The 21011-nt window shown below is 47.8% G+C and overlaps 2 protein-coding genes across 4 annotated transcripts; both read left to right on the top strand.

Moving 5' to 3' along the window:
* The first annotated feature begins 15 nt into the window (after positions 1–15).
* On the top strand, positions 16–5991 carry rmp64 (ribonuclease MRP subunit p64). Of its 3 annotated transcripts, XM_084907699.1 has the most exons (9): positions 16–245; positions 381–535; positions 3548–3636; positions 3948–4076; positions 4213–4290; positions 4384–4679; positions 4771–4829; positions 4912–5126; positions 5205–5991. In XM_084907699.1, exons 1-9 carry the CDS (start codon positions 161–163, stop codon positions 5506–5508), a joined length of 1410 nt encoding a protein of 469 aa, XP_084763825.1. In that variant the 5' UTR covers positions 16–160; the 3' UTR covers positions 5509–5991. The 3 variants fall into 3 exon arrangements, with proteins under 3 accessions (XP_084763825.1, XP_084763828.1, XP_084763827.1); XM_084907702.1 differs by lacking the exons at positions 16–245; positions 381–535 and adding an exon at positions 572–848; XM_084907701.1 differs by lacking the exons at positions 16–245; positions 381–535 and adding an exon at positions 888–1076.
* Positions 5992–10052: 4061 nt separating this feature from the next.
* On the top strand, positions 10053–20408 carry LOC146370161 (ras-related protein Ral-B). The gene is made up of 5 exons (XM_084907980.1): positions 10053–10200; positions 17025–17214; positions 17582–17790; positions 18389–18566; positions 19093–20408. Exons 2-5 carry the CDS (start codon positions 17101–17103, stop codon positions 19213–19215), a joined length of 624 nt encoding a protein of 207 aa, XP_084764106.1. The 5' UTR covers positions 10053–10200; positions 17025–17100; the 3' UTR covers positions 19216–20408.
* The last annotated feature ends 603 nt before the right edge of the window (positions 20409–21011 follow it).

Raw genomic sequence — 21011 nt, 5'->3', positions numbered from 1 at the left:
TGATAACTACTCGGAGTAATCATTTGTGTTGTAAGTACTTTAGCAGAGCAGACTCGGCGACTGCGGTGCCTTTAACACAGACGATGACGTTTACGCGTGCTCGTACGCCATTGGCTCTGGGACTTCCGGGTCGTATTTTGTTTTTGAGGCAGACTCGAGCATGGCCGTGGAGCTCTGGAACAGAGTCAACGTCCCTTTTCCCAGCGCCGTGTCCGCTGTCCGCGTGCCCTTCACCGCACAGACAGGTACGAGCCGCAGCGCGCGGTCACTGACGTGCTGTGTGCGAAATAACACGCCGCATGCGGCCCACGTGGGAGAGCCAGGACTCGGCGCCGCGTGGCTGTGAGGTGACGATGATGATGGTGTTTGTGTTTGTGCAGCTGCAGACGTTGAAACGCTGCTGACGGAGCGCGAAAATGTGCTGAAGCTGGTCCGCAGTGAGATGCTTCAGACGGAGGTCAGGCTGCTGTACGAGCTGCTGTACGTCCTGAACAACAGCTACCGGGGCAACAAGACGTTCAAGGCACTGAAGCAGGTGAGCGCTGTCTCCAGGGCAACCGTGGGTGTGTTCATTAAGAGCTCAGGGCAACTCGGAGCGCGCCCACCTGAGCTCCGAGTCACGTACAGCACGATCTGATATCGTCGTGTTGGTGTTGTTCCCAGAACATCATACTAAATGTTATTCCTGGATCAACATTGCAAGTGACCAATCAGAATGTTGTGACGTCATACTTTTGCGACTTCGGGAAAAATCGCCGTAAAACAAAAAACTGTACTTAAGCTGCGAGAAACTGCCTCTGTCCGCCGATCAACGGACCCTGACCCTAACCCTGACCCTTTAATAAACGGTAAGCAGAACTGATATTGTCCTTGCAACATTGGAATTTCATAAATGCACGAATGGCTTGGCGCGCAAAAGAATAACGTCACGAGAATGTGATTGGTCACTTGCAATGTTGAACCTGGAACAGCATTTTCATGATGATGTGGGAACAACACCAACACAACATGTTCCTCCTCCATGCAGCCAGAGCCGCAGCCTGTCGTTCACAGTAGGGATGGATGACGCCACGTCTGTATGTCCGATACTGATGTCATAGATTTGGATATCTGCCGATACCGATATGACTCCGGTATTTTAGTCATAAATGTCATATTAAAATTTAAAAAAAGCAAAAAAACGACTAACGTTCTTCTATTATACTTGTAAGCAGCCAAAATACTGCTCAGCTCAGCTGATCTTTTTATTTAAAGCTTTGAAACAAACGTACAAATTACAACTTTAGATCTAAGTATTTAAAGTAATATTCAAAACGCAGTTTTATGCAAAGTTCTGAAAAACACATGAAGCCCAATATCATCACAAAATAATGTTTGTATTCAACAACTTGATTGATTGATTGATTGATTGATTATGCCTTTAATGAAACGTTGGTTTGGCAGCACGTAGCGAGGCTCACAATGCTCCTTTAAGCACCAAAAACTGACATTTCCCACAACAGAAATGCAGTTCAGCTTTATTTATACAGCGCCAGTCGCCTCAGGGCGCTTTATATTGTAAGGTAGACCCTACAATAATACATACAGAGAAACCCCCCTATGAGCAAGCAAGTAAATGGCCTGTATTTGTACAGCGCTTTACTAGTCCCTATGGACCCCAAAGCGCTTTACACATTCTGCCGGACACTGGCGCCACCAGGCCCTCTGACCACCACCAGTAGGCAACGGGTGAAGTGTCTTGCCCAAGGACACAACGACCGAGACTGTCCAAGCTGGGGCTCGAACCGGCAACCTTCCAATTACAAGGCGAACTCCCAACTCTTGAGCCACGATCGTGGACGAAGTGCGAAGGAAAAACTCCCTTTTAACAGGAAGAAACCTCCGGAAGAACCAGGCTCAGGGAGGGGCGGGGCCATCTGCTGTGATTGGTTGGGGTGAGAGAAGGAAGACAGGATAAAGAGACAGATTAATAACACGTGTGATGGTCGCTCATCGAGCACAACAAATTCAGCAGTTTTCTCTGTTATCAGCTTTGCTTTGTTGCTTTCTGGACGGAGTTTCTCGCGACTCTGAATGTTTTCCAAAAGCGTTTGTTGATACTTTCCTGCTTCGCGTTGGAGGCCTGGATAAACTCTGTGTACTGAGTCGCTGGATAAACTCTGTGTACTGAGTCGCTGGATAAACTCTGTGTACTGAGTCGCTGGATAAACTCTGTGTACTGAGTCGCTGGATAAACTCTGTGTACTGAGTCGCTGGATAAACTCTGTGTACTGAGTCGCTGGATAAACTCTGTGTACTGAGTCGCTGGATAAACTCTGTGTACTGAGTCGCTGGATAAACTCTGTGTACTGAGTCACTGGATAAACTCTGTGTACTCCTGTATTTGGTATTTCTGTGAGTGTTTAATCATGTTTGTGGTGTTAAAGTTCCCAACGCTGCTACCACATCTTCCTTTTTTCTTCTTTCAGTCTGAAGTAACTCCACGCCGCCGACAGGTCTCGCGCACAACGACCGCTCTATCACGTGACACATACTGCTCCGACGTGCTAAGGTCACGACCTCGGTTATGCCGTGTCGCAAGCTTCATGAGGCACTTTTGTAATATTTAAAGGATCGGGCTACATTTTTTATTTCTCCTGATATCTGATCAAGTCATTTAGGTCAGGATCAGGCCGATGCTGTATATGGGATCGATGCATCCCCAGTTCACAGAGGTTAGAAACACCCTGATCCAGGTTCAGCCTCAGACTGTTGTTACATGCAACATCACAGACATGGAAATCATGATTAACAGGATGAAAGGCTGCGCGTTTGTGACTCTGGGGACAATAAAACAGCTGTAATCAGACTGAGTCTGTGGGACGCTCGGGCGTTCGGCTGCTGTGTCGTCCACACTGATGGACGCCTGTCTGTCACAGCTGGAGATGATGTAAATGTGCAGGTCAGAGGGAGTTTCTCCTGTGCAGAGGCCTGATTGTATTCCGACCACACTTCATGCTGAAATATGTATGCAAATCCAGCTGCTGCTCAAACTCAAACATGGCTGTGCCCAGCAGGACTGCAGTCCACACTTTGTGGTGTGTTGATGGTGAGTGTTTCACGTCTCTGTGGAGCAACTTTGTCCCACTCTGAATAGTTGGAGGCTTTTCCAGTATGAGCGCCTGTCTAAGGTCACCTCAGTCTGATTAAGTCCACACTTTGACTCGGACGCTCCAGAACCTTCATTTTGTCTTCAGAGCCAATCAGAGGTGGAGCTGCTGCTGTGTTTCTGGTCATTGTGCTGCTGCATGACTGCCGGGCCCACATTCTCCTAGAGAGCAGCTCAGACCATCACACTCCCACCGCCGTGTCCGACTGCTGCTGTGATGTTCTCTTTATGTTTAATGCAGATGTAACGGGACTCAAACCTCACAACGTTCAGCTTTTGTCTCCTCAGGCCACGGGATGTTCTCCCAGAAGTCTCGGAGATCATCCAGATGTTTTCACTAGCCCGGTGTTCTGGCCTTAGTCACCTAGCAGACTAACCTACATGTTCCTTCCTTCAAAGGTGGAGCAGTGTGTGAACCGGCTGAAGAACATGAAGCTCGATGCTGCTCTTCAGGAACTGTCAGATCTGTGTCCGAACAGGATCCAGAGGTAGGTCTGTGGCTCGCTGTGAAGTGTGTGACGTGCAGAGCAGGTCTTCATCGTGAACCTTCACTGCTGTGACCAGGTCGGATTCATGAACCAGTCCACTCAGCTTTTATTTACTGAGTGCACAATGAAAATGTGTGTAGCCCGACTTTATTCCCACAGTAGACCAGGGGTGGGCAACTGCATGAATGAAGTCCTCTCAGCATGCAGACGGGCGTCTTTATAGAAGATAAGACGGAGATTCAAACTGTGAAATTCTGTGTGGATGTCAGTTTCTGCCACAGTCTGCAGTGGGGTGTGTGTGTGTGTTTTAGGCAGCTGAGCATTAAGAACGGCCAGTGTTTCGTTCCCAGTCAGCCCACGCTGGAGTGGATCTGTCTCAAAGTGCTGGGGGCCGCTCGGCTGATGAGCTGCACGCTGCGTCGCTGCAGCAGAGCTTTCACGTATCCTTCTGTGAGGCCGTTCTGTTCTCAGACTCGGCATCGATCTCCGCGTGAACGACGTGCGGATGTCTTCATCTGAACCAAGTCTGACTCTCGTGCCCTCTGCAGGTTTCCCCTTAACAGCTGCTTGTTTCAGACTCTCAAAGCAGCAGATGAAGTGGGAGGAGTTTGTCATCCTGAACGTGGTGATAACCAGCATGCTCAGCCGTCTGTGGTCAGGACGTTTTCTGCAGCATACGTGCATTTAGAGAGAGCGAGCACTAAGTCTGCAGAAAGTGTTAACACGTTGTATTTCGTGCGTTCTCAGGGTGATTTTCCGTGGCGTGCTGCTCGCCCTGTCCGGCCTCTACCGGCAGCTCCTGGAGCTTCTCAGAGACGTAGCCCGAGTCCAGCCCATGCCCTTCCTCACAGACTTCTCCCTGCCAGCTGATCTGGCTCAGTTCCTCGGTCCCTCTGATGCTTTGTTATTGACCAAGCCTGCGGCGCACAGCAGAGCGCGGCAGGAAAAGAAGCAGGCGGCGAAGAAACTTCCAGCTGAAGCCAAGAAGACCTGCACGCAGAAAAGAAAGCTCAAAGAAGACCTCGGCGTTGCAGTTATAAGAGGTAGTCTGCATTCATGCGCTGTTTTTCCCAAAGCAAACGTGACCTCAGTGAGACGTGAACATCCCCACTCACATCCCTGATATTTCTCCAGGCGTCGGCCTCGCAGCAGACAGGAAGTCTTTTTTCAAGCTCTGCAGGACTTTCACAGAGGTATGTGAGCAAGCACGTGACTTGTTTCTACTTTTACTGTTTCTAATGTTCACGTATTTACTTCTTCTTCTTGCGACTCGAGGGCAAGTCGACGCCCAAACAAACCAGCAGAGCTGACAGGAGACACGAGTTCCAGAAACAGGTGAGAGAAGCTGCTTCTTTCTCACACATGGAGATCCGAGTGGACGAGATGATTCGCTGGTGCAAATCCCAGAGGATGGGAAAGGAAAAACGCCTTTTAAGCTTCCTGCATTTAAAGTGCCGGCAGATGAAATGCCTGGAGGCAGCGGGCTACAAGTAAGAGCGACACTTTCTCAGGAAGTCTTCCTGTAGCGTTCTGCAGAGGTGCTCATGTTCTCTCTTCTCGTGCTTCAGCGTCCAGAGGAAGCTGCAAACCTTCAAAAAGGAAGCTTGCTGGGCTTCATCTCCAGAAGGATCAGCGCCAAAGACCTTACGTTCGCTCGCCTCGAGGAGACGTGTCCACGGGAGAATTCGTTTTCATACTCTCAGGAGGTTTATGATGAGAGGCGGCGTAAAAAGGAAAGAGCAGGCGGGACGACAGACACGAGCTCGACTTAGCGGGGACGACCAGAGAAGCAGGACCACACGAGAGGCGACGTGTCGGAGCACGGACACTCACGATGACATCGATGACATTTTTGCCTCTGCAGGTCTGTGAAGCCTGAAAGCACCGATTTAACGTCACAGACAGACGAACAGTCTGAGCAGGTTTGGAAGCAGAAGCTGTGCTCGCGATGTTTAATGTTTCTCTCATTAAAAGCTATAAAGCACGCAAACAACTGAAACCCCCCAGACTAAAAGATTCTGTTTTTAATTTGGGTATGCATGGAACACACACTCACCAGCCACTTCATTAGGTACGCCTGTTCCAGCTGCTCGCATACACACGTGTAACCGCTGGTTAGCATCAAGATATGCAGTAAAGCGTCTGTGGATGCACAGCACGTCAACGGTTAAAGATCACAGCGAGTGTCGCTGCTGTGGTCCAGCCGGGCTGGTTTCCTGAACTTGTCTGAAGGATGTTGGCTGCAGTCTCAAAGCAGAGCCGTGATGAATGAACCCAACCCAGTATTAGACACCTGATACAGTGAATGTGTGAAATCAAATGTAAGAGAAAATAAATTAACTGATGGAGCTGAAATATGACTGTGTGAGTAGAATACTTATTTAATGAGCATGCAGACTGAAGCCTGTGCTTATGGTTTGAAGCATGCATGCAGTGACAGCATGTTTATGTGCTTCTTCTGTCTGTCTGAAGGAAATTAAAATCCGTTTGTGCAGCTGTGCCAGTTTTTACTAATGTTAGAAGTCACGCACGACAGATCTGAACAAGGCTTTTACAGTAGTTGGTGTATTTGGCTCCCCCTGGTGGGCCCGAGGATCAGCGCACCGACAAATTCCAGGCTCGACTCATCTTTGGGAATACGGAATAATTCTTTCATCCTACGGCCCGCGGCCGAAGCAGCGTGAGACGGCTCAGGTGTCAGCAGGAATGAGTCTGTGCTGAAGGCGTCTCAGAGCCTGCAGTGGCTTCTGTTAGCAGACAGACGGGCACCGGTCCTGCTCTGACACCAGCAGCTGGCACACAACACTGTGCACCGAATTAGGAGCTAAAAGGTTTGTTTTGTTACAGCCACTATGTTTCATCATCACCTACCAAAGAAGATGGAGTCGTCCCATCTGCACCAACGCTGCAGCTTTTATCTCCGTCAGAGCTTCACTGGGCTGAGTTACAGTCTCACATCAAACTGCCAGATCTATTTGAACACAATACTTAACTTTCTGGGTTTGTCAGGGTCCACTCTTTTATTTTTCACACCCTGGAGGTGAGGAAGAGGTGCAGGAGGAAAATCGTAAAGGTCTGCATCATGTATGAGAGCAGAAACTGAGCTGAGGCAGCAGGTTAGTCTTGATTCAACTTGTCTCATTTATCATTTAAATAAAAAGTAATACTTCTGTAACATTAGGGAACTTTTTCCTGTTCACCAAAATCACCACACAGGCCTGCTGTTCTTCTTAAATGTAATATCAATAACCTTGGACTAATGCTAAATGTTAATAAATAATAAAGTAAACACAACCTACGTCAGTTAGGTCTCTCAGTACTTTGTCGAATTTGCACTTTTGCCTTTTTACTGCGCGGTCCCGCATCACGAGCGCTCCTCTACAGCTGACGGTCTTCAGTTCTCCCTGCAGACGTGTCTTAGTGCCGGCCAGTAACTCTTCTGGAGGTCGGTCTACATCAGGAGTGACACATGTTCGTGGTCTTTGTCACGTTGGAAGACAAAGCCACGACCCAGACACAGTTTTGCTGTGTTTTCTCCATGATTCTTTCTCCTTGACGAGATTCCCAGTTCCAGATGCGCAGCATTCCCACTGCCGAGTTTCACTGTGGGGTTTTCTTTGGACTCCTTCCTTCTTTGTCGAGACATAAGCACCGTCTCTAGTTTCATCTCATCTGACCTGAGCTTGTGCTTTAAGTCTACTTAATCTTTCTCCAGGCTTCTTTCTGTTTCTCGAGTCTAAACTGGTTTCTTTAGTTTTTGGCGTGACGGCTCAAAGCCTCGCTGAGTCTAAACTGGGAGATGACCCTCAGTTTAGACTTGATTTTGCAGCTTTGAGTGATTCTGTGATTGAGTGCAAAGATCAAAAGTCTGGAGTGAAGTTTTTCACCTACATGTTAGCTGGTTACAGCTACACTCAGTATGCACATGAAGGCTTAACATCAAAATAAACAGCAGAGGCAGCACAAACCTCCAGTCTGCGTCTGTAAACACGTGAATATCCCATTAAGATCAAACAGACTGTGCGTGTGTAGCTTTCATGTTTTACAAAGTGTTGCTGTGATAAGATGAATTTATATTTCCAGGTCTTCATTCACCTTAACTTAGACACAGCCCTTCCATTGTCCAGTATTGGCGGACTGTTACCTGAAATAGATCCACTTTACCATTTTCAGCATCATTATCGGGCGCGTGCAGCGAGGCGTCTGCAGCGCGTGCACCTCGGGTCAGTGTAGCGAGACCACGCGGTCGGTCTTCTGTCAGCTGGGACATGTTTAATAGCATAATTGTAAAGAGCTGGTTCTACACGGCTGAGTCGGCGCTGCAGATAAATATATATTTTTGTAGGTGGTTCTCCAGGGCAGGTATAAAGGTCTATATTCCCAGTTTACTGTTCTTCAATTTATTTTCCTCACACCTTAATAGCAGAAGAGGAATTGTGCCCATAAATGTTTAAAGGCTCTACTTTTTTATAGCACGGAGCTGTGGGATTGTCAACATTTATACTCTGAGGTGTGTTAAATTAATCACATCATTACCTCCACAGGAGGAAAAAAGCTGATGGAGTAATGGTGCCATGCACTCCTCAGCCAGGCCTGCAGTGGAACAACGAAGGCAGAAAATCACCCAGACTGGGGAAAAAAGAGAAACCATGCAAACTCTAAATTTTAACGATGTGAGCTCTGAATATAAACAATAATATAATTTGTGTATATCTCATCTTTGCCTTTATTTTAGAAAACTGTCTCATGTATCAGTTTTCTCGGATGAATAGAGATAAAGAGAAGGATTAAAAAGTGTGAGCACAGACGGTGGTTTACAAACCTCAGTGAGAACCGGCCCAGAGAGCTCACTGACATTTTATTGCCACCTCCATAAACGTGGTCTGCAAAAGTCCCTGTCGTGCAGTTTCCATCCTCTCATTCATTTTCTATACACACTTTTCCAAGAGGCACAGTGCCCATTACGCTGCAATAAAAGCTGCACTGCCTCTGCTTTGGCTCGTTCGACTAGACGAGCTTAAGGTCGGCTGCAACATCCGCTTTAACAGGACTGAGTCTCAGCATCACACCTGGATTTTATCTTCACAGCATCGGCCATGCATCTTTAAAAAAATCATCATCTCTGTTCTAACAATATGTAGGAAGACATGGCGGTGCTTCTCCTGTGTCTCAGAATAAAATATTTCTTCTACGAGAGGAGAGGAGAACTCACATTTTGAGTTTCTGTAAAAGGCACAAACAGTCCATGTCTGGGACGCTCTCTTTATTCTTACTTTGGCTAATATTTAGCCAGAGGTCAGGGTTCACTGACAGCAGGTGGTTTTATTGTTACGGAACAGCTGATCTGGCATGTCTGAGCTACAACACTTGTTCTTAATATTATGTCTCAGTGGGCGTTTCTGTGAATCACAGACTGGAGGGCCAACAGTGTATAAGAAGGGGATGAGCCGACTGGACTCTGTGAGGAACCTCAGGTCCTTCCGTTTGTGCTGGAGAACTTCCGTCTGTAGCAGCATCAGCAAACTAGTCCACCAAGCTGGAATCTCATTGGTCAGAATCTGGAGGCGTTTGAGTCAGTGAGGGGCCGCAGTTCACTAAACAAACCGTCCTCTATCATGGACAATCACAACTGCTCCGGTCCGGTCAGCAGAGCTCCTCCTCCCTGAAAACTATCCAATCACGCTGCGAGAAAGAGCGGTTCAGGAAGTCCTCCCCACCATTCTCAGAAACCTCTCCTCTTTGTAACAGGTGAACACACCTGTCAGGACACAAGACTCCACAGAAGTCTGTTTCTCATATTTAAAGTGTTAAAGCTATAGAGCTATTTATTTGAGTTTTGCTCTAATATTCACAAGAATTTGCTTTTCCACAATCCGTCTTATTTTTCTTTATTTTTTCATGTTAAAAAATGATTTTCACATTGGTTTATTTAGAATTTTGCACTACCTCACATCCGTCAGTATGAAGTACTTGTTGTTTTCATTGTAGATCATAATATTGATAATCTTATTCCTGAAGCTGCTGCTGGAGCACCTTCACTGTACACAACCACCATAGGGTTCGTCTGCTAGCTGTGAGGTTTCCCTTACAATACAAAGCTCCGTAAGGCTCGTGCTGTTGTGATTTGGTGGCGTATAAATCAAACTGAATTGAATTCAGAGTATTGTTTATTTTCCCTGCGGTGTCACGTCACAGAAACCTGGACGTCTTTAAAGGTTCCTACAACATGTTTTGTGTATTAACTCCGAGGATTCATAGACAGTAACTGTGCTAGTTTTACACCACTCTGTTACACTGAACTGTTTTTGTTATTTATTTTAAATTATTAATTCATAATTCATAATTATTAGTAGTAATCCTGTCCGGTTAGAAATCCAAGTAAACGTTGGCAGTCAGGCGGCGCGCTGATTACGTCACATCCTGCCGTTTGTAGCTTGTACTTCCGGAAGGTGGGGCTTTTGTTGCGGGAGCGGTTTGTATATGTAGACCAATGCCTCTGTGTTCGCTGTTAACGCGCTCAGCAAGATAGCGGCAGCCTCGGGCAGACAAGCGGATCGTGCTTCGGTAAGGCTCCGGGCAGCCCCGGTCAAGCGGAACACCGTGAGTCTGTAACCGGGGCTTTGGGGAGGTTGACGGTACCGCACCTGCTGTAAGGACGGGCGAGCACCCCGCGGGTCCAAAGGCTGTTTTCTCAGCACCCACGGCTGTGAGGACACCGGGACACACACTGGTGACTGATTAGCTGTCTCTGTGGAAGCTAACGTCAGGCACGAGCTGTTTGTTTGGCCGGTGGTTAGCTTAGCTTCCAGTGACGGTGTAGCCTCGGTAACACGGACATTAGCACCAGCCTGTCCTCTCCACGGCTGTGCTGTGGCACTACAGCGGCTTTGCCGCTCCTGTTTGCTCTGTTGTTGTGTAAAGTTACCGTTTAGAGACGGACTGGGTAAAGTTAGCGGTTCTACTTTGTTTGGCGGTAGTTGCTGAAAAGTTTCTACCTCTGGGGAGATGAGCGGACACACCCAGTGAGCCAGGTCCGGCTCATGTTCCTGTAACTCAGCTGATGTCAGCGAAAAGGACAGTTTGGTGTGCTAACACCGAGATCATGCTGGTGCTGTCACACCTGTCCTCTGTCTGTATGTGACGGAGAAAATCATACATGGAGTTTCTCCTGTTGTATGGAGGGACACCTCTGTTAGCCCCTGACTTTGGAGGTCCTGTAATGGTCACTTTAACCCTCCGGCGAAGTGCAGAAATGTAAGGATGAAGGCAGCTAGGTGAGTGCTCCGTGTTTACATGTATACAGTACTGTTAAGGTGCTGGTGGAGGGACGATGCTGGCAAAGCAGCAGCACTTTTCCTTCTCTTTGACAAAGCCCGCTGTGGGTCTGTGTGAGGGGAAAGTGACCGTCACACAGACTCGTGTCATTCTGGGGTGACTAACACCTCATTTAAAGCAGCAGTGACATCCAGTAAGCTCACAGTCTCATGATCTTCTGAAACCCTCGTAAACAGCTCCCGAGCACCGCGCTGATCCAAGCACAATAACAGCTCTTCCAGGAAAAGCAGGTCATCAGTTTTGTGGGAATTCCTGTGGCTTCTAAAAGCTGATGGGCCATTTTTATTTGTTTTGGGGGAAATTGTATTTAAAGGGCCCATATCCGTTTTTATAGTGTTATGAGATGTTTATGAAGAAAGTTGCCCCCCAGCCCCACAGGCCTCTTCCAAGGTTTATGGTTATGATGAAAGAACTGAGCTCCCAGCCCATTGTTCCTCAGTGGGCTGGTTTCAGTCATTATGCAAATGTCCTGTTTATAAGATTATAAACCTGCAGTCAGCTGAGACTGAAGAAGTCACCTGGATGAGTGACGAAACGTTTCTCCCACAAAACGCTACGTCCAGATGAACACAATCAACTTTTGGAAACTCTTCCAAGGTTCCCTTTTTCCTACGTGGACAGTGGGTACTCATGTTGAGCTAACATCCACCCACGGGCGCTGCTTCTCACTTCCTCTTGGGTCAGAGCTAAGTGGAGTTTGATAGCATGCTGCTAAAAAATCACTATGACTTTAACCGAAACCGAAAAGTTTTTTTATATCCTTTTTTGGAAATCCAGTAATTTTATGTTCCAGAAAATGGTACAAATATCAGAAGAGCTATGTGAAAGCACGTAAAGCAGAAATAACCAAACTGACACTTTCCTGTGACCCGGAGATCTGAAATCCCAGTGAATTACTTTAGCTGGTGACATTCCCGCAGGAACAGGAAATCCTGCTGTGGATAACCTAGAGGAATGGTTAGCTTTGGTCAGTGTGTAGCTCTGAGGAGTAACCATGAAACAACCCATTTATAACCAGCAGGGACGTACAGCCTGCGTACTGCATTTTAATGTAGACAAACTCACGAGTGAAGTAAGTAAATGTTTCTCTTGTTGTTGAACAACTGTGAAATCTGGGCTGTAATGTGGTCCACAGCTAAGACACAGAGCTGCTCACTGAGCTGCTGAAGTCACATTTTCTACCCACTGTTTCTAAGTACAGCTGATCAGAGATCAGATGACAGAAAGCGATCGCTGAGCCGAGGTTGTAGTCTGCTGAACGAGCCGTCCTATTGGTTGTTTCTGCCTGTCACTCACAGACGTCTCGCTGATTTGAGAGCTGCTGACACTGAAACGGTCCATTTACAGAGGTACTTCAGGTAGATGTCATATCGATATGAACCGAGCGTGAATGTTATGAGTGTGGATCATTATCTTTGGTTACTCTTGACGAACCTGCTCAGTCAGGCTGCTGCTGCCCACTGACTAACAGACGGTCTGTGCTGAGAGTCATGCAGGTTATTTACGTAACTTAAGTTCACTGAATTATCTTGAAAGCCCGTTGCGGTCTTTTCCTGCTGTGCATTAGCATTAGTGCCATCCTCTCAGGTCTGTCATTAAATAGAAGGGAGGCTGTGTGCTGATGTAGGTAAGTGCGTAGCAGTGATACACGGTGCCTTACTCAGCAGGGCCGACGGGGCTTTGTCTAGTTCTGTTTGACTTTATTAGAAGTTTGGGTTTTTTTAACATCCTGACAGAAATTCGGCCTGGACGAGCACTCGGTGTACTTCTCTAGAAGACGCCCACCGACATGTTCTGATGTCCAGATATTTACACACAGTAGTTGTAACTGATATGTGTAACACATCAAATATGAAAAGCATTACATCCTGTTTCCTTAAAGGAAGAGGAACTGCTTATGCAAATAAGTGTTTGTGGAACACAATGGTAGCCCAGGGTCGGTGTGTTTCAGTTTTAATTAACACCTCACGGCCGGGGTCTTTTTCACTCTTTCAGGCCTCTGTGGAGACCCTCAGGATGTTTTGCGTCCTTCAGGTTGTAACTGTATCTGCTTTAATAACCGGTAGAGTTTTTTGAAGGGGAAGCACAAACACGGACATCATTTGGTTAGCAAAGCAATAAACCATCATATTGGTTATTACTTTGCAGCCGCGTCCTGGCTTCTGTATCGATGCCTTGTTACAGAGTAAAGTAGGGGAAAGTTTAACTGTCACGGTCGGGACGAGCAACGTCTTTAAACTGAATATTTGTTGTTCATTTCTTTTTTAGAGCACGCGTCGCTCTCTCTGCTCGAGAGATGCAAAGCCTGGGAGATTAGATTTCACACAGTTGTTCAGTCGCCTCGCTGTCTCATTAAACCCACGTCTGTGTTTAAGCTGTAGCTGCAGGCCGCAGCACGATGTCTCGCTCCAGCGTGGAAGTATTACAAGGCAGATTGAGGTTGACCACCTCGCCTTCTCCGATGGTACAGACTGTGAGAGCAGTGACGTTTACCGTCACCGCCGGCTCCGTGAAGACAGATGGAGTGGAAATGTGAGATTGTGCTTTTATTTCTTCCAGGGGTGGCCTGCAGGCCGCTGCGCTGGTGTAGGTGGTATGTACCGGGGCCCGTTGTGGATATTTGTCAGGAAAATGAAAAGATATGTTTACATTGCAATGAGAGATAAGTAGTGGGCAGCTGGGAGTTGCTCAGCAGGAACAAATGCATTTGTGATGAAATGTGTGCTGAGAAGTGGACTCATCCGTCTCTCCGTGGTGAATCAGTCCAGTGGAATGCTCCGGGAATGGGAACGACTCGAGTGTTTGGATAAGATCATCAGGGTCAGCTGCAGCATGGGGAGCAACGATATCTGTTTTGTGTTAAAGGCTAAAGCGTGTTTTCCATAAGTCCTTCCTGTGCCACTGCAGGGATCAGTGAAGAGTTCGTATGCTTTTACGTTCGTTTGAAAAGGTCCCGCTCGCTGCGGCCGGAGGGGGAGGATTGTTACAGACGATCCGGGTCCCTGCTGCCCAGTTTGGTCAAAGGCTTCTCTGTACACTCTCCTGGCTGAGGGTCGTTAGTATGCACAGTGGGGAGCTCGCTTTTTGAAGATGTCTCTCGTGCTGCTGCGTGCTGTCTTTGAAAGTAGAAAAAACCATTTCCTGATGCCCAGATGTTTGGTAAATAACCTCCGCGGGTCTTTAGTTTTTTGTGTGTGACCTGCTCGTACTCTTACCTCCATCGTATTGTTTTATCACAGCGAGCTCTAATTATGGTTATAGTGGGAGCTGTCTGCTGCTCTCTCACTTCTGCTGGAAAAGAAGGAAGTGTTGAGAGGACAGAAGCATTAAAGTGAAAGAGCTGATTAGCTTGCGCGACGTATCGGTGGGCCACATAAGTGTTGTGATTGACTCAGTGGATCGGTATCGAGATGAGAAAACTAACTGATCTCCTTTGGAAATCCTTGGAATTTGGAGGTTTGTTATTTAGGGAATAAACGTCACTGTTTTCTTCATCAGACGGGGAGAGGAAATCCCCCCCACCCCTGGGATCAGAGGAATGTGGAAAGACGGAGCATCCTCGGGCTCTTTACAAGTCTGGCTCAGATGTCTCGGCTTTACTCGGCACATAAATTCAGTTTGGGGTGCTTCACACTTTCTGTTTGCTGTAATCTTTTGTTAGGATCTGCGAGAGTCTCTGCAAACCTCCGTACGTCTTTGCCAGAGTGTGAGGATGAGTGCAGAGGGAACATCGGGCCGTTCTCCAAAGGGAATCTTAATGAATTCTTGCGCTGGTGTCATCTATATTTCAGGAGCCTTAGAAACCAGAGCGGCCTTGTAGGCTCCCCCCATAACCCCACCGCCCCGAAGAAGGACCAGCGCCGCGCAGACTCAGCTCCTGGATGTGGGTCATGCTTAAATATGAATTTTTCATATCTTTTGCAACTGTCCCCTGATTTTGACCCTACATTCAAAGTCGCAGCACAGCTGGTGGAAATGTGGCACGACCCCACCCTCGCTGTGTGAACTTCCCTCGGAAACTTTCCACTAAGCACACGTGATGCGCGTGTTTCACACTGCCTGAGTTTATTAGCTCTGACTGCTTTGTTTATGATGGAGTCTGTGTCTGCGCTGGCGTACGGAGAAGTGGGTCGCAGTAAATAATGTACACGGTGACCCCTCCTCTGTCAGTGCTGCCTTCCTGATGGGTGTTTGGGTATGTGTAGGCTTGTGTGGGTATCCTGGCCTGTGACTGATAACAAAGACAGGAAGAGCACAGATCAGATTTCACTTCCTGCTAGGATATAGGAAGACCACGATGCCTCATCGCCGGCATCAGCAGCTATCGTACAATGGCTGACACAGCAAGACGAGTTCTGCTCTCAGACGATGTAAAGAAACTGACGTTCTCACACACACAGGTTGTTGCTGTTTGATTTCCCTCCAGGAGTTTGTAGCTTCTGCAGGGATCTTCTATTACATGTGTGAGAGGCAGGAGGTTCCTGTGTGTGAGCACTGAGCCCACACTCTGTGAAATGTGTGTTTGCTGTTTGGGTGGAGCAGATTTAGAATAACGCCACGAATCAGCTCTGTGCTGCTGATAGTGTGACAGCTCAGAGGAGGCTCAGCATCCCAATGAGGGAGCCAGGGTTCCTATGATGGACTGTGCAGACTTCATCTCAGCTCGTATGGTTCGTGCACGGAGTGGCCAGCTGTTGAGTGTTCACCTGACCGGCATGACCGTCAAGGGTGCGGCCCGGATAACAAACAGGGAGTGACGATGCCTTAAACACAGATGGGGGTTAACTAATGAGGACGGAAAGTCATCAGTGTTAATCAGGCGCTGGAATTGTGTTAGCAGGCTGCTCTGCAGGAAGCGATGGGTCATAAGAGCTCAGGATACAGATACAGTCACAGATGCATCCTATGATATGGATGCAAAAACATCTCTTTATGACGATCACCTCTCAGTTACAGCAGTGAGCTGATAATGTCTGCAGTAACGTATTTCCTTCTAAACACGGGACTTTGACTGATTGTTGACTGCTGTGAGTTTTTAGTTTAAGCCTTATGATTTAAGTAGAGAGTACGAGAGAGAGCAGTAATTCTTTTTGCAGCAGTTACATATAAACACAGCGTGTCCCTACCACAGGTGGGGTTGCAGAACAAAGTCCACCAATAATGTCAGCACGAACTGTCACATGGTTTTCATGTGTGACACTAACTGTGACAACAGGAAGTGAAGTGTTTTTATCACCACGGCCCGTCCACCAGCTCCACTCGCGTCTGACTTTATGCCTGCTTGTATACAAGTTCCTGTGACACTTTGTGTAAAGGTGGTAGATAAGAAACGCTTAATGCCAGGAAAAGATTGCTCGGACACTTTTCTCGTCAGTTATCTCCTAACTGATCAGATCAACAATCTTTCACACATTGCTGGTTATGACTGAAGCTGTCGGCCGTGCTCAAACATATAATGAAGAAGCACTTTTGATTCCTGCTGAGCACTGCAGGTAAACAGTGTTAGACTGCTGATTTGTTGTGAACCTTATTTGATGCAGTCCACAGTCCACAGCATAGAGCAGGTGAGGGCACGGCAGCTATCGTATCTGACACCGAGAAGGTTGTGAAGTCGGGTAAAAGCAATTGACTGTGAGCTTTCACCTTGTGAGGGCAGAGCCATTACAGAGCAGATAGATGGGCAGGCACGTCTCCCTGCTCTTTAACCAGTTTAGCACACGGTGGCCTGTTTAATGCATTTGTAAATGCTGCTTTGCACTGAAGAATGATGGCTTCATTACTTCTGATCAGTTGCAATGACCTTTTGATGGCGAACTTTATAAAGTTCTAGGATTCACGAGTAGGCAATTTGGCTCTTTAATGGAGATGATGGGGGTTAAGATTTAAGATTGGTTGGAGCACAGCCTGGAGTCCTGGCACAGCGAGTCACAGAGTGAAAGCTGCTAAGAAACAGCTGCCATCTGTCCTCGCGCTCGTCCACGCTACGCTTGTGTTTTCGGCATACGGAGGTTATTTACTGTACGCACTAATGTTTCCGCTCTTGTCCTCTACAGGTCGTGTGTGTGTGTGTGTGTGTACCTGTGCACATGTGTTTGAGTGTTTAAGAGCGGCACAAAGAAGACTCCAGTGATGGCTGCCAATAAGGGTAAAAACCAGAGCTCTCTGGTGCTGCACAAGCTGATAATGGTGGGCAGCGGCGGCGTGGGAAAGTCAGCCCTCACCCTGCAGTTCATGTACGATGAGGTGAGTTAACACTTCTAAGGCACTGCTGTAGCAAGGTCACGACAGCAGATGAGGGGGGGGGTTTGGCTGTAGGCGTGACCAGTTCACTCTTCATTTATTTTACTATCTGGATTTTATTTGCAACCTTTATGATGTTTTCAGTGGTTTGCCATAAATGTGAAATGATTCCCTCGCTCCCTGTAGCCTGAGACTAACAGCCACTCCTGCCTAACAGAGGCGCTGCTGTCACTGGTCCCTACCTGTGTCGGGGAGAGCTCCGGCTCCCAGCAGCATGTCTGCAGGCGTTTTTGTCCATGCGTCTGATTTCCATGTTAGCCTGCTGAATCACTGCTGATCAGGCGCCACTGCTCTGCCTCTTCATGTGTAGTTTGTGGAGGACTACGAGCCCACCAAAGCAGACAGCTACAGGAAAAAGGTGGTTCTGGACGGGGAGGAGGCTCAGATCGACATCCTGGACACCGCCGGGCAGGAGGACTATGCTGCTATCAGGGACAACTACTTTCGCAGCGGGGAGGGCTTCCTGTTGGTCTTCTCCATCACAGAGCCCGAGTCCTTCGCTGCCACTGCTGAGTTCAGGTACGGATGCGTGCGTTCAGTTTGGTGCCATTAATGAAAGCAGGCGAGTGCTTAAAAATGACATCACTGATCATCAGCCATCGTCGCTCGTTACATATCTGCTGTAGAGACTATCCAGAGTCGGCATATCAACAACAATCTGCACCCACGAGTATCTTTCAGTGTCTGGATAATACATGAATATCCAGATCGTGTAGAGTCACACCCACGTCACAGTGTCAGTGGGGAGGCATGTCAGTGTGGACGTGTTGTGGCAGGAAGGTTCAGATAGGATTAAAGCACAGCAACAAAACACTGAAGCTTGATGCAAATGTTAGTCAGCAGCACTTTGAATCAAACACGTCAGCCTCTGAGGCTCGCTGAGAGGGGAGATGATGGGCTACTCCAAACGGTTACAATGCAAGTTAGATTAGTATTTTTCAGCAGCGTACATGACGGCAGCAGGTCGACAGCACGAGTGTGGAAACATTAAAGCGCCGGCCCCGATCCTGCTAATCAACCTGTAAAAGTCTTTGTTGCTGTGACGCTGCCAGCTGATTATCATGTTAGATTTGGGAAAACGTCCTGAGAAAGACAAAATAATCATTTGTGCTCACAGGGAGCAGATCTTGCGGGTGAAGGCAGAAGAGGACAAGATCCCGCTCCTGCTGGTGGGGAACAAGTCGGACCTGGAGGAGCGTCGGCAGGTGCCCGTGGACGAGGCCCGCGGGAAGGCCGAGGCGTGGGGCGTCCAGTACGTGGAGACGTCAGCCAAAACCAGAGCCAACGTTGACAAGGTATCATCACTCAGACGCACCAGCACAGAGCTGTGCTCAAGTTTTAGGCACTGAAGGTGACGTAAACGTGATTCAAAAGAAATTAGAGTGCACCTCCCAGTGGGGCCGTTTCCAGCATGACCCACTGGGATGAGGCCCAGACCCAGGAAGGAGGTGGGCGGGCACAGGGAGGTCTGGCTTCTTTGTAAGGAGCTCGATTTAATGCCCACGACCCTTCATACAGCAAACAAAGAAATTCTGAGAGTTGGTTTAATCTCTGTGGACCTGCGACACTTCTTTTTTGAATTATTTTTGGGGATTTTTAGCCTTTGAGATCGAGCGGGGGAGGGCGTGCTGATGCACACGGGTGACCCGCTCAGCCCGATGAATGTACCAACGCCCGCGTGCTGCTGGTCTTACTGGGAGCCGTCACATAGAGTACTGAGGAATCGGAACGTGCCTGAAGCTTTTGCACAGCTGAGCTTTTGACTCTTTCACACACACGAGTCCTCTATGTGTTATAAATATGTGATTGATTTCTTTCCAGGTGTTCTTTGACCTGATGCGTGAAGTGCGAGGCAAGAAAATGTCTGAAAACAAAGACAAGAACGGGAAAGGGAAGAACAAGAAGAACAAGAAGAGCTTCAGGGAGAGATGCTGTTTACTTTGAGCTCCTCATGGACCTGAAAACACAAAGCTCCACAGAACAGGAGAGCAGAGCTCAGCGTCTTTGATTTCAATGAATCTGATTATTTTTTATTGATAGCTTGTTATAGTTTCATGTCTAGAACAATCGCAACCACTATGTTGCCAATCTGAATGAATGAAAGCTGACTGGCTCTGCTGTGAGGATGGACGGTGACTGCAGTGCTTGATGGCTCACAGGAAGCCAGCGACCAAACTGCCATTGACACTAACTGTGCTGCTCGACACGTTCAGCGGTTAACTGCCTTTCCTTTGGTTCCTCTCTCTCTACAAAGCCGTTAGTTTGTTCGCCTCCTCTAATCTGGGCCTGCAGTCACAGTGTAGACTGCATGTAAACTGATGGCCTCTCTGTGGAGCGTGTTTCCATCGCCCACTTTGTGTTTGCAGTAGCTGCTGAAGCTGCAAGTTTAATGTCCGGTTTCCCCCCCTGCCTTCAGGTTTCTTGAATATTTTTCTTCCATTTCATCTGAGGAATTGTGAGGTTTTCTCATCCCAGGAGGTTCACGCAGTGCAGTCGTATCCTGACACGATTACCATAAATCAATGTTAAAACACATTTTCAGTGAAAAAGCTGTAAATTACATCCTCGCTGACTCAGAATCCACTCATTTCTCTTCACGTACACGCGATGAGATATTTTAACGTTTGTTCTGTATTTTAAGAATGTGGGAAATGAATGGTGAGGAGAGAGCTCTGCCACGCCGGCGTGACCCTCCTCAGAGCGCAGACGCCACCGTTTCTACAGGAGCGAGGTTTGGATCGGTGCTGGGAGGCACGACAATCCAGGAGGCCACCCTGCTAATGCATTCAGTCTGTGTTAGTCTCCATAGTTCTGATCTTCTTTGTTCTTTTGAATAACATGCACTACATTGTCAGTACCTTAGAAGTGGCTTCATGCTGTGTTGAGTCACGCTGGGAGTTTTAAGCAGTCTGTGCCAACAAAAATTCAAACTATGTTTGTGGGTGTGTGGTATGTATGTTGTGTAAGAGTGTGTGTGTGCATTTGTGGGAGAACCTTCTTACCTTGCTGTGTGTCTGAGTGAAGCTCTGATGATGCTCCAGCTGTTGTGTATTCAGATGTTCATGGTGACCCTGCTCCTGCTGTGTGTTTGTTGGCGGCTGAGAGCTGCTGAATAAATGCTTTTCTTCCTTTTTTCATGTCTTTGTAAGGAGCTCGATTTAATGTCCGACTTCCTGCAGACAGACGTAAAAACGTTGGTGGCTTCCCGCTGCAGTGTGTCAGGTAAGGGGGACCGGTGTGCTGCACGGCGCCCTCTGGTGGAGGTAGCGGAGTCACTTTATGGCCACAGTTACAGCGACATTATCCACTGAAACGTGGCTGCCAGTCCGTGGTCCCTGTGGGGCATACGGTGGCCTAGTTTGGTCAAATAACCCAGCACTCACTTTGCATCGATTGTTCCTCTGCCATCAGAAGAGTGCCAACGGCCTGTTTTTCTCCAGTCTGACAGTGATATAGTAGCACCATTTATATTAACCTTACAGCCTTATCTTGCACGGCAGGAATTGTGTAACGCCACCCTGGAGATGAACCGGTCGTGGGCTCTCGTAGCTGAACCCCCGGGGGCGGCCGGGTCACTGAAACTCATTTCACAGTGTGAAAACACGGTTGACTACATCACCAGGCACAGACTGACCATACATCACTTTGAAAATAGTTTTCATGTGAAGGGTGGGAGGAAGCTCCTTCCCTGGTGTGTTACAGGAGGGGCTGCTGTAGTTTCAGGTACACACCGCCCTCCT

The sequence above is a fragment of the Perissodus microlepis genome, chromosome 16 (genome assembly GCF_051167445.1).
Source record: "Perissodus microlepis isolate ML-2025 ecotype Zambia chromosome 16, ASM5116744v1, whole genome shotgun sequence".
NCBI classification, from domain to species: domain Eukaryota; kingdom Metazoa; phylum Chordata; class Actinopteri; order Cichliformes; family Cichlidae; genus Perissodus; species Perissodus microlepis.
Note: the sequence above shows the minus strand (reverse complement) of the source record. Positions and strands in the feature narration are given on the sequence as shown.

What these genes read in the sequence shown, in the direction of transcription:
- rmp64 (XM_084907699.1), top strand. Translation starts at nt 161, where the DNA reads ATGGCCGTGGAGCTCTGGAACAGAGTCAACGTCCCTTTTCCCAGCGCC. An exon ending in GCCCTTCACCGCACAGACAG is followed by an intron (nt 246 to 380) that starts GTACGAGCCGCA and finishes GTGTTTGTGCAG; the next exon opens with CTGCAGACGTTGAAACGCTG. An exon ending in AGCATGCTCAGCCGTCTGTG is followed by an intron (nt 4,291 to 4,383) that starts GTCAGGACGTTT and finishes GTGCGTTCTCAG; the next exon opens with GGTGATTTTCCGTGGCGTGC.
- LOC146370161 (XM_084907980.1), top strand. Translation starts at nt 17,101, where the DNA reads ATGGCTGCCAATAAGGGTAAAAACCAGAGCTCTCTGGTGCTGCACAAG. An exon ending in TGCAGTTCATGTACGATGAG is followed by an intron (nt 17,215 to 17,581) that starts GTGAGTTAACAC and finishes CTTCATGTGTAG; the next exon opens with TTTGTGGAGGACTACGAGCC. An exon ending in CCAGAGCCAACGTTGACAAG is followed by an intron (nt 18,567 to 19,092) that starts GTATCATCACTC and finishes ATTTCTTTCCAG; the next exon opens with GTGTTCTTTGACCTGATGCG.